This window comes from Spermophilus citellus, assembly GCF_964194105.1.
Source record: "Spermophilus citellus genome assembly, chromosome: 17".
NCBI lineage: Eukaryota > Metazoa > Chordata > Mammalia > Rodentia > Sciuridae > Spermophilus > Spermophilus citellus.
Genome location: NC_138199.1, coordinates 78279306 through 78291746, shown reverse-complemented (window position 1 = coordinate 78291746; position 12441 = coordinate 78279306). Strand labels below are relative to the sequence as shown.

Sequence of the window (12441 nt, the reverse complement as noted above, 5' to 3'; positions counted from 1 at the left end):
TCAGAATGGTGAAGTTCCACGTGCATGTGGTGAACAGCCCCCTGCTTTTCCTTGGTGTCCATGATTTTCCCAAAGACAGCTGTGCTATGAGGGTGCTTGGTCTGCACAGCTGCCCAGGGCTCAGCAGGGTATGGAAACAGGAGGCCACAGTGACAGCATAGTGCCTTAGCCTGTGGCAGGGGCCCTCAGCCCTCCTGTGGACCCTGCCCCTCGGCAGTCCCAACCAGCGTCCCAGCCAGGGCTGGTGGGCAGGAGCCGGTGGTGGCCGCCTCACTGAGGTCCTGTAGTAGGTCCTGCAGTTGCTGCATGCTTGGGCGCACGTTCTCCTCCAACCACTCCTCCACAGCATCTGGGTAGAAGGCGAGCTGCAGGGCTGTCTCCAGCTGCTGCACCAGGGCACTCCACCTGCCCAGGAGGCTGAGGAAGACGGACCTGAGCTTGCCTGCCAAGGACCCCTGCAACAGCCCCAGGGGTGCACTGCCCCGTGTCTGTTATTCATAGAGACAAGTAGAGATTGGCCACATTTTAACGTCTGAAACTGGAGCCTGCTGTTCAGCTGGCTGATGGTTTTTCCCATGGCATGGGAGCAGGTGGTGTAGCTGGTAGCATCTTGTGCAGTGTAGGAGGGTCTGTTAGGCTCTGCTCACATCCTTGAGCCAGGGAAGGACAGGAGGGCAGAGGGGACTCTGGACACAAGGGCCCTCTCCAGGGCCAGGATGGATTAAGGTAACCTGACTTCCAAAGATGACCTATGGTCCTGCCCAGGCTTTTAGGCTAGGGATAACCTAGCTTTATTTTGTACCAGGGATTGAATCTAGGGATGCTTAATGCTTAACCACTGAGCCACATCCCCACCCTTTTTATATTTTATTTAGAGACAGGGTCTCACTGAGTTGCTCAGGGCCTTGCTAAGTTGCTGAGGCTGGCTCTGAACTGAAGACCATCCTGCCTTAGCTTCCCAAGCCACTGGGATTACAGGTGTGCACCACCTTGCCCGGATGTTAGGGAAGGACGGCACACGTGAGTCATCCAAGATCCAGGGCTACAGCTTCTGGAAAGCTTGTCTCAGCTCAACGCTGGTTACTGTGGGCCCTGCCACATACAGGGTACAGCTGCTCTGGGGCCAGGCACTTGGCTAGCTACACAGTGGTTACCTGAGCACCTCAGGCTGGATGTGCTGGACCATGACCGGGTGGATGAGCTTCCGCCTGCGATGGTAGCGGCTGAACCAGCCAGTGACGTACCTGGGGTGAGTCCACACAGGGGTGTTCTCAGGGGTGCCAACTGGCAAGCTTGGGGCTGCACAGTCACACACCCCTGGATAGCTCTAGAATCTGGCAGGGAAAATTGGAAGTCATGTTTCCTTCCAGAAAGCCTTTATGAGGGACAAGACTGGTGGGGTCTGCTCACTGAGGCACTCACCTGTTCCTCTCTAGCAGTGCGTCCACAGAACTGCGCAGGTAGAAGCTGACTTGAGTGACCAGGGCATGAATGTCACTGCCAGGGAAGGAGCCGGTCCCCTCACTGCCAGAGAGCCACTCTGAGACAGTGGTCCCCAGGGACGGGCAGGGAGGGGAGGACTGGGCGGGGCGGGGCGGAGGTACCTTGGGATTGCTGCTGCTTCCAGGCTGGGAAGCCCGAGGAGGTTCTCCACCCTCAGTCTCACGTGCTCAGTGAATCCTCCTGGAACCAGCCACAGGCACAGTGCTCAGAGGGGCCTCTTCCCTGCCAGGCTCACCATCTGCATGTGGGTCTCCAGGCCCCTGTCCCTGGATCACAGGCACAGCAGTGCTGGAACCCATCAGACCCCACCTGCACAGGCTGACCCAGGTCTCCCCAGGATGGGCAACACAAGAAAGGTGTTTGTTACTATTATTGTTATTCCAGTACTGGGGAACCCAGGGATGCTTTACCACTGGGCTGTACCCCACCTTTTTTTTTTTTTTAACTATTTTTTTTGTAGATGGACACAATATTTTTATGTGGTGCTGAGGATTGAATCCAATGCCTCACATGTGCGAGACGGGTGCTCTACCACTGAGCTACACCCAGCCCCGGCTTTTTTCTCCTGCCTCAGCCTTCCAAGTTGCTGAGGTTACAGGTATGGCCACAGAATCTGGCTGGATGCTATTTTAAAGATCAAGACAGAGCAGCAAGCATGGTGATGCTGGCAGCCCCAGCACCTGCAGCTTGCTCAACAGTGGTGTGTCCAAAGCAGGCTCCAGGCATCTGAGAAATGCTACCCAGACTCTGCCTGTGTTCCTGGTACCGGGGACTGAACCCAGCACCCTGAGCTGTATCTCCAGTCCTTATTTTGGGACAGGGTCTCCATTGGTTGCTGCACTTGCCTGCCGTGGTCTGGGCCAGCTGCTCCCTCAGAGGGGTCAGGTGTAGAGAGCAGGGTCCTGCACAGCCTACATCATGGCTCTCAGGACACTTATGTAGTGAAGGTGGGACCTTCTTCCCCATCCCACCTGAGGGCTGAGTCTGAGGGACCCATCCTGCCTACCTTCCAGGCACTGGCAGGCCTGAGCCAATCACAGGGCAGCTAGGAGTGCCCTCCCCAGCCCCCCAACCCTGTGTGTTCAACCTTCACTGCATGGAGGTCCACAGTCCAGGCCCAAATGAGGAGTGGCAGAGCTGGGGCTGCTGGATAGGACGTACGTACCATGGAGCAGCAACTGCAGACAGGCAGCCAGGGAGGGGATCCCCACAGGCAGCAGCTCACACAGCACAGAGAAGTGGTCGTACCTATGTCCAGATGAGGGCTCAGCTCCATGCCCTCAGCCAGTCCACCTGGCCACAGCCACCCTGACCTGAGGAGCGTTTGCTTGTTCTAGGGTTCAAGGCAGGGCCCCCTGGGAGCAGCTGGGTCTCTCCCACCACTGGCCAGGGGTTTCTAAGTGAGTCCTGTGCAGTGGGAGCCTTTGTCAGGACCTGTTGCCATGCTGCTTTCTGGGAGGGCCTGGAGGGGCTGCCTCTGAGATACTGTGCAGGCCCTTCCTCCTGCCTCCTAGGGCTGTGCCCCAGTGCCTTCTCTGAGACCTCTGCAGCAGCCTTTGAGCTGGTCCTGTCCTCCACCCCTAGGCCCCATGAGGAGGCAGGCAGGTCAGGGTGGCCATCTAGGCCCCCACCTGCCCAGGCCTATTTCCTAGGCTGTGTGGCTACATGGCTGTAGGGGGGTGGAGCCAGGTGGAGGAAGATGGAGGGGCCAGGCAGCTGCTGATGTTGACCTCACACACTCATCAGGCTCTCTGCACCTCCATGCTGCATGTCATGGAGTTCCTGGCACTGTCCATGCACGCAAGGGGGCTCTGCTCTATGGGGGCAGTCCTGGTGCTCGGGATTCGCACAGCAGGTGTCTGAGGAATCTTCACAGTGCCTCAGTGGGAGCCACCTAGCAGCTCTGTGGAGCTGACCCACCCTCTACGGGCAGCTTCTGGATAGGTACTGGACCATAAGCCACATATGGACAGCCAGAGGGCCCGGCCACTCAGCACATCTCCCCATGGCCCTGCTTCCAGTAGTCTGCTGGCAGGTGTGCCTGGCTTCTGCCCTCTCAACCTGCAGGTCAGGAGCAGAGCCAGGCTCTGTCCAAGGACCAGGGTTTTTTCTGTAGCTATACTTTTCCAATGGTGTGAAGTCCTCAAAGTGCCCCAGTGTGACCTCCCGCCCCTACAAAGTGGCCTTACTAACTGAGTGTGGAGTGGAGGCTGTGCTCCCAGCCTGGAGCGCCCCAGCTTGGGGGATAGCTGTGGGGGCAGGAGGGCTACCTCTCACCCCAGGATGGCCTCCCTGGAGCTTACCTCTGCCATCCAGTCAGGATGATGCCCTGCAGCATGTCCGCGGGCCCATTGCCCGCCACCTGCAGCCACTGCGCATGGTTCCTGAGGTGGTGCTCGATGTGGGGCAGGGCCTGGCTGGCCCCTGTGGCCCCCTTGAAGGCACTGGCAGCCCACAGCCGTGGGAAGCCGCACTCCCGGTACTTCTCCATGAGGAGGACTGGGTGAGAGAGCCCCAGTGTGAGCAGCTCCCACAGAAGCAGCCCGCGCAAAGCCAGGACCCGCTTCCTGAGACCCCACGCTGTCTGACCCGGGTTTCGTTTCAGCAGAGGAGACTCTAGTTTACTGAAAGAGATGTCAGAGAACTGGGTAGAGAGAGAGAATACGTGAAGGGCTGAGGACGGACACAGGTCTGGGTCTGGGTCTGCTGGGGCTGTTCCCAGGCAAGGGGCAGTGCCTGGCCCTTCTATCACAAACCAGTCAGCCAAGCAGACAGGGCCCTGCATCCCTTCAGACCGGGCCACGTTACGGGGTTGCAGGGGATGGGGAAACAGCCCATCTTGTTGCATGGCCATGGAGGGCAGATCCCGGGCAACCTGATACTGACCCTTACTGTGGATGTCCAGGTCAGCCCCGTAGTCCCAGAGTACAGGCTCCACCAGCTGCGGCACCCCGGATGCTAGGGACAGAGGGAAGCCGTGAGGGCAGATGGACTACCAGACCACACTCCAGCTCCCGAGACACACTCTTCTGGTATTAAAATGGGAACATACACCTTCTCTCCAGGTTGTCTTCCCAGGCTCAGGATGGCGCTGGGTTTCTAGATGTAAATGACACTGTTCAAAGCTGCCTCCCTGGCAGTAATGGGGCTCCTGAGCTCTTCCTGGAGTGCATGCTGCTGCCCCACAGCTGCCCTGGCAGCACACCTCCAGTTGGAGTGCTGCTTTTTTTTTTTTTTTTTTTGGTATTGGGGATTGAACCGGGAGTTCTACCACTGAGTCACATCCGTAGTCCTTTCTATTTTTTTTCCCCTTAACTTTTGAAACATCTCAGTTGCTGAGGCTGGTCTTGAATTTGCAGTCCTCCTACCTCAGCCTCCCACAGGACTGGGATTAAGGTGTGTACCACCACACCCAGGTGCTCTCATTAATCTCCATCTAAAAAGGCACGGATAGTGGCTGCTACCGGACCCAGGAAGCTCCCAGAAGCATGGCAGCAACCAGCCCTGGATCCCTGCTCTGCCCTGGGACTCCTTGAACCTCAGGCTCTGGGTGGGCCAGGGGGATGTGCTTAAATGCCACCTCCCTGGCTGGGGAGGTACTCCTCTAGCTCATCTCCAAGATTCAGGTAGGATGAGCCAGGACCCTGAGCCCTGAAGGAGCTGGAGGAGTCCTGTGATAGAGGGAACAACAACCACAGGCTGCCCAGAGGACTGTGAGGCTGTGGGAAGTCCTGCAGTCCCCCCCGCCACGCCCCTGCCCTCAGCAGCCCATTCCAGCAGAGTCTACAGCCACTTCAGGGCAATGACTTCAGCCTGGTACTCCCAGGGGAACACAGAAGCTCACTTCTGAGACCTTGAGGTCAAAGGTCTTGGGGGAGGGGCCTGCAGAAGCCCCATCCCAGGACTCTGGGGCCCACCTGTGAGCTGGTCCTGGGGTATGTCCCGTAGCATGTCATCCCACACCAGGGGAGTGATGCCGGGGTGTCGGGCCAGCACGTGGCTGGCCACCGCCCGCATGTGGGACAGACAGAGTTTTGCCTGGCTGTTCTGCTCCTGCTGCAGCCACCGTCTTGAGGCCTCCCCCTCACCCAAGTAGTAGACCTGAGGAAGAAAGCACGCTTGGCCCTGGCACTGCCCTGAGCATGTCCTGGGTCTCAGGGCAGACCGCGGGGAGGCAGCTGGGGAGGGGTGCGTCGCTGGCTCTGCAGGTTAACCCTGCCTCTGCACAGACTCGACTCCACTCGGGACCCCTTGGATGTTCAGAGCACCCCTATGCAGACAGCCGATGGGGCTCTGTCCAGTTAAGGAACAGCTAAACATACACCCTGCAACAGGATGTTCCTGGCCACCCTGCCCTGGACACTGAGTATGAGAAGCCGGACACAGAAGGCCACCTATCCTGTGATTCCTTCCATTTATATGGAATGTCCAGACCAGGCAAGCACCTTGGAGGCTGCAGGGCTGGGAGACAGGAGTGCAGGCTCTCTGAGGTCAGGGCAGGCTCTGCAGTGAGGCGGAGTAAGGGCGACACAACACCAGGGTGCACTGCAAGCTGCTGAGGTGTGCACTTACATACACACATACTCAATGCAAGCAGATTCACTTTGAAACTGGGAAACCTCAGTGCTGAATGTCCCCAAATGTAGGCCTAGCTCAGGATACTCCTGGGCTGCAAACCTGCAGAGGCCTCAGGGCTCTGAGCTGCCCCAGGCCCTGCCACACATCTGGAGTCCCACCAGTGAAACGGGCAGGGAGGGGCCACCGCATGAGTTAGGGGTCACATCACCAGCGTCTTCCGGGAGCCAGGTTTCCCAGCTAGTGCTTCAGGCTCCAAAAGTAGCACCCCCCTGCCACCCTGTACTGCACTTCTTTGCTTGGAACAAAGTTCTGAGGGCAAGAATTTGCCCATGACTAGGGTTGACTGGGCCCCTACTGGGGGGTAGGGGACACTGCACATTCTGGCCCCTGCCCAGGCCAGTGGGTCCTGGACTCATCTGACACCTGGGGTGTCCCATGCAGGCTCTGCAGGACTGCCCCTGTGCCGACCTTCATCCTCCCCTGGGGCCTATCTCCCTGCGCAAGCTGTCTCTACTCCAGTTTTCCCGTTTAAATGAAATCATGGCACGCTAGAAGGCGGCCCCAAGGAGAGAAGGGCCAAGGATGTGGGGCTGATGGCACCTACCTCATCACACCCGACATGGAGCCATCGGGCACCTCTGTGCAGCTCCAGGACCTGGTCGACCATGGCTCCCACGAGCGCCAGGGACTCCGCCTCGTGGGGGTTCAGGGTGTTGGGGAAAGGCGCCACTTCCCGGAGGTGGGCAAAGGCCGCGTGCTTCAGCACAAACTGTGGCGAGGAGGGAGCTGCTGCAGGCCTCCTCGGCCCGGCAAGGGCTCCCAGCCCTGCGCCTTGTGACAGCTCCTGTGGTCTGCCCGGGAACCGGCTGAGGGTCTTGGGTGCTAACCCATTACTCTGGCTGCTGGACCTGCTCCCAGCTGGGTGCCCAGCTATTTAGCTAAATAGCTCCAGCTATTTAGCAGCCACTCCTGAGTGGAGGGCAGAACTGAAGGGACAGGTTCTACTCACCACCCAACTAAAGGCTGAGACCTGCTGGCTGGGCATGGTAGAGGTTGGTGAGTCCCCAGACAAGCCCCCAGATGCACAATGCTGCTCAAACAGCCACTTGTGTGAGGGCTGCTTCCTGTGCCCTCCAGCAGGATCCTCTACTGCCAGAGGGGACACACTGACAGGGTGAGAGTCAACCCTGCCCCACCCCTTCCCACTCCCCATTCTTTCTGGATGCCATCTGGAAGAGGCACCCCAGAATGGAGGCCCAGGGGAGCAGCCATGAGCAGGGAGGCCAGGAACGGGCAGGTACAGGAGAGGGGCTGTCGGCAATGCCCAAGGGCTAGGGAAGGGCGAAGCAGGAGAGGACTAGGGCCGTCACTCAGGTGGCAACACAGTGGACAGGTGGCAACAGTGGGTGAGGTCAGGCTCAGAGCCCAGGGCAGGGGGGCAGGAGGACCTCCTGGGAAAGCTGTGGGGAGACCTGGGAGTGCTGCAGAGCCCTGAGGGAAGGGAGCAGGAGCCCCTCCTTCCTGGGGTGTGAGTCAAGGCTGACACTGCAGTAAACGGCCCAAGAGCCACCTGACCAAGGCCGCTTCCCAGCAGAAAGACACACAGACAAAGTGGAAGGTCCCCTCCTGCCCTGGCCTGAGCTTGTGCTCTCTGCTGCTCACAGGGCCAGCACTTCCAAGGAACTGGCCTCTTAGTAAGTGCTGAGCTGCTGTCCCTGCACGGGGACAAGCCCAGCCCCAGGTAGCCCCTACCCTGCACTCACCTCCATGTGTCCGAACGTCTGCACCAAGGGGACCACCTCCAGCTCGCTGAGCCTGGCCAGGCGCAAGATCTCTGTGACTTCAGAGGGACTGGAGGGACAAAGACCGTGAGAGGTCACACCGCTCATCCCTCCTCAGGCTCGGGCTCCTCTAGGACAGTGAGTCCCAGCTTTCCACAGGGGAAGGAGGCTCGCCAGGGCCTGGGCCCCCAGCCAGTCGTGCCTAGTCCACAGAGTGAGGTGTTCATGCTTTTCACAGAATCGTACTATATTCAGCCCCTGAACTAAGCATGTGGTGGTCACTCGGGGAAGGGCCCGCTAACCGCTTCAATATGAGTTGTCAGTTATGGAGTGATCTCAGAAAGAAAGCTATCTCTACTTTTTTTTTTTTTTTTTTTTGGCAGTGGGTACTGGGGATTGAATTCAGGGGCACTTGGCCACTGAGCCACATCCCCAGCCCTATTTTGTATGTTATGTAGAGACAGAGTCTCACCGAGTTGCTTAGTGCCTCACTTTTGCTGAGGCTGGCCTTGAATTTGCAATCTTCCTGCCTCAGCCTCCAAGCTGCTGGGATTACAGGTGTGTGCCACCACGCCCGGCCAGGCAAAGCTATCTCTAGTTTTTGAGTGTTCAGAGCATCTTATGAGTGAATCAGTTTACTAATCACATAACGTTTTTACTATAATATACCTGTTTCAAGTGTCAAAGAAACCCTGGTGCTTTTCTTACTGGGAAAGAGAGAAAATATGTTCACAGCTGGGGGTGGAGACACACCTGTCACCCCAGCTACTGGGAGACTGAGGTGGAGGATGGCAAGTTTCAGGCCAACCTAGGCAACCTGGGGAAGTACTTTAGCACCCCTGGGTTCAGTCCCTAGTGCCAAAAATACAAACACTGAAAATATAAAATATGTTCACGGTAAGAAAAAATGAGAGTGCCAAGAACACACAGAACCCTGCTGCCCCAGCAGGGCGCGCGCACCTCTGCAGCCTCCCATCCGCAGCCTGGAAGCTCTCAGCACAACCAGACGCCCAGAGCCAAGCTGCCTGGGGTGGGGGGTCTGCTCCTCTCCTCCACTGTCCTGTGATCCTGGTGAGGGAGGGGGCTGACACTTCCTTGAATGCCACTGGTCACTTCTCTTCCCTCTTTTGACTCTGTCAGCTCACGTCCTTTGCCTGTTTTCCTGTGACCTGTCATTGAAGCCCACCATGCCTGGTCCTACTGATCTCCATCCCCAATCTACAACCCCAGCCCAAGAACCAGCCAAGGCACTGGCTGACCCACCACCAGCCTACGGTGCTCGGCACTCAGGTGGCAGATGGTAGAGTGGGGACCCATCTGCAAGCGCAGCTCTTCCCCCCCCCCTCTAGAGCCATGGTGGGTGCTTATGTCCTCAGATTCTCAGGTTTTACTTTTATGATGTGCTAATTTTATTATCAGTTCTTATAATAAAGGACATGCATTTAGAAAGACAGAAAAGGAGCATGCCCACACAGTTGGACTCTTGACCATCCTGCCCAGCCCAGGCTTTTCCCCAGGCTGCCTGGTGGTACCTGTATGCATGCGTGGCCCTCAGCAGCCTCAGGCGGCCCTCGTAGGGAAACATGTCTTCATACTCAATGAGGAGGCCATTTGCCCCAAGCGTGTGGAACAGAGGAAAGATCTGGGGGAGACAGGGATGGGGGTATGAAGTGACCATCTGATTGAAAGGCAACTTTCAGTGCAGTGCTGCACGGACACTTCTCTTTCCAGCCTTGCAGATGGGGGAGTAGCTAATACTTCCACTTCTCCTGGAAACACTGAATCGGGAGCATGTTCTTATGCCAAGTCAAACCCTCCACTAGGGACACATCCATTTTGAACAAGGAGGGTGATGTGCTATGGACTGCCCTGCCACCCACCAGCAGTTAACTCTGGGGGCTTAGCTGGGGAGCAGGGCTCGGGCCCACAGGCACAGATGTCATGCAGAGAGGCAGCAGAGGAGCCAAGCCCGGGGACCCAGAGGCAAGAGGAACTGAGGCTCTGAAGAACTGGTCAGCACCTGGTACTGGTGAGGCCCTTCTAAGACCTTTGTCTCCACACCCAGGGCAGAGCTAGTCTTCTCAGCCTGCCCCAAGGGCCCTGCAAGGTCTAGACAGCCATCAGTCTCCAGGTGAGGACCATGGCCATGGCTGCTGTGTCCTGCAACCTGGGGTGTCACTGCTGACCGGTTCCTCTCCCAAAGCACGGGACAGTTGGAAGCATGCTGGGTGGGGAGGTGGGGAACGGAGCCTGGCAGCATCTGTGCCTGCCCTCTTGCAGCGCTATCCTGAGACCATCATGCTGAAAGACGGCCAGACACGTGAGCAAGGTCCCCAGGTAATTCTAGCTGTCACAGGACTGCGAACACAGGAGGAAGCCCAGAGTCAGACTGGCAGAACCACCCAGCTGCCTTGGACATGTGGGGGCCACAGGCTGTTGCCCTTGACCTGCCCCAGAGCTCTAAGGGTGAGGAAGTTGACTTTCCTGGCCTCTGTCCTGAGCCTGTTGCTTTTGTCACCTAGCCTCTCAGTCTTGTGTTGGATTTTCTCTTTTCTGTCATTTTTTCCCAGGCGCCATACTGTCTGTGGCTCTGCTCCCAGCTGTTCCCGTCTCCCATGTTCTCGTCACGATCCACTCCTAAGAGACACACTCTCTCCACAGTGCTTTTGGACTGGCGGCGGCATTTCTGGGCTGATTCCCGCCATCCTTTCCCAAACTCCACCCCTCACCCATCTGTCTGCCTTGCTTTGAGACAGACTGGTCCCTGCACGGCTTGCATTGGCTGTCACGCTACTTGGGCAGCTGTCCTCTCTACAAGTCTCCACGTCTTCACTGGGCCTTCTCTGCTGTTTGTTTGTTTTTTTTTTTAATATTTTATTTTTATTTTTTTAGTTGTACACAATACCTTTGTTTTAATTATTTATTTTTATGTGGTGCTGAGGACAAACCCAGGGCCTTGCACACATGCTAGGCGAGTGCTCTACTGCTGAGCCACAGCCCCAGGTCATCTGCTGCTCAGTTTTTAAGAGCAGGTTCTTGCAACTGGGATGGAGATTGCCATCCCCAGGCCCCTCCTCCACTCCATCTCTGCCAGCTCTGGGCCCCTCCCCGGATCTGAGCCTTCTCTTTCCTTCACCCTTGCTGCCCTATACAGTTGGGATTCTTTCCCCAACATTTTGTTCTTACTCTGTGGCTCTGTCCTTCTGAAAAAAAGTTCTATTATATATCTGAGGGCCTCGTGGCCTTGCTGAGCCCTTAGGGTCTCTTTGAATCTTTTTGCACAGTTGGGATTCTTTTCCCAACATTTCTACAGGTAAAAGTGAGTGCTTACCTCTGAGAAGTAGGAGACCCTGGGCGGAGCTCCTTTGAGGTCCAGATGCACTAATCTCATCTTAAAGGGTGTGGGACCTGACATCTCAGAACGTGTGTGCGCTCCTACAATAGGACCTTGTGTCTGGATGCCTTCCTGGTGAAGGAAAAATGAGATATAAATAGGAGCAGAGGCTTCTCCACCCTTCCCTCACACTGTTTCAGTTTTGTTATCAGCCTTTATTACCTTAGAACAAACTCGTATCACTAACATGAAAATGAATAGAGAAGTCTTCACAATATAGACTTCTGCTATTTAATTGTGACTTGTCTCTAAAATAGCAGAGGCTTGGTTGCCTCATGATTTGATTTATGTCAAATCAAGCAACTACAAAATAATTGTTTTCAAGGCTCTCTCTTTTTTCTTTCTTTTTTTTTTTTTTTTGGTGCTGGGGATCAAACCCAGGACCTTGTGCATGCTAGTCAAGCATTCCACCCTGAGCAGTACCCTAGCCAAAGTCTCTCTAGATACACCATCTGGGAGAAAGTAGTCAGGCAGAGGTCTCTGGACACTTTTTATCAGGTCCCGTGATACAATGTTTCTGTGGAAAATCTACCTTCAATTTAATTTTGGATAACCTTAAAATTAATTCCCATTTCTAGAACTCAGGTCAGCTTGGTGGCAGGGCTGAAGAAACTGCAAATTTTACTCCTGAGAAAATTAGCTAGGATTTTAAACGAAGCAACGGTAATTTGAAAGGGGAATGAGACTCATGCATATCAGAGTTGGCTAGTTTAGACTAATAGAAGAGTCTGGATGATAATGAAGTAGCAAGGAAAACAGAGAGACTCATTTTTCCCCCGCCTATTATAAAAACACAAAGGGTGAGATGGTAAAGGGAGGAAAACTCCACAGGAGTCACTGTTCAGTTTGCTGACCCCACCAGCGTGTTCTTCCAGAGGACAAGGACGCCCGGCCTCCAGGACCCTGTGACTCCCGGCGGCTGTCCCTGCGGGGTGGACGCAGGAGTCTGGCCAGCCTTATGTGTCAGGTGCGCTTGGGAGGACTCCTCTGAGGGGCCCAAAACTTACCTTGGCCACCCTGAGGGTACTGGCCAGGGGAGGGCAGGTCACTGCAGCCACCTGGGCAGGGCAGGCCATCCTGGCGACCCTGGGGAGGGCAGGTCACTGCGGCCACCCTGGGGGGCGGGCAGTCACTGCATCTGGAGAACCGCGCCGCGGTCCCGCAGCCCCGACTTAGCGTCCGGCT

At 56.3% G+C, this 12441-nt stretch overlaps 1 protein-coding gene across 1 annotated transcript; it reads right to left on the bottom strand.

The window, feature by feature from the left end:
* Positions 1–22: 22 nt before the first annotated feature.
* On the bottom strand, positions 23–12404 carry HEXD (hexosaminidase D). The gene is given in 14 exon segments (XM_081270718.1): positions 23–251; positions 254–417; positions 1155–1244; positions 1423–1524; positions 1605–1683; positions 2669–2751; positions 3807–4002; positions 4390–4461; positions 5421–5604; positions 6686–6850; positions 7845–7932; positions 9395–9504; positions 11194–11328; positions 12264–12404. Coding segments are annotated over 14 exon segments (1623 nt in total). The 5' UTR covers positions 12333–12404; the 3' UTR covers positions 23–165.
* Between the last annotated feature and the right edge of the window lie 37 nt (positions 12405–12441).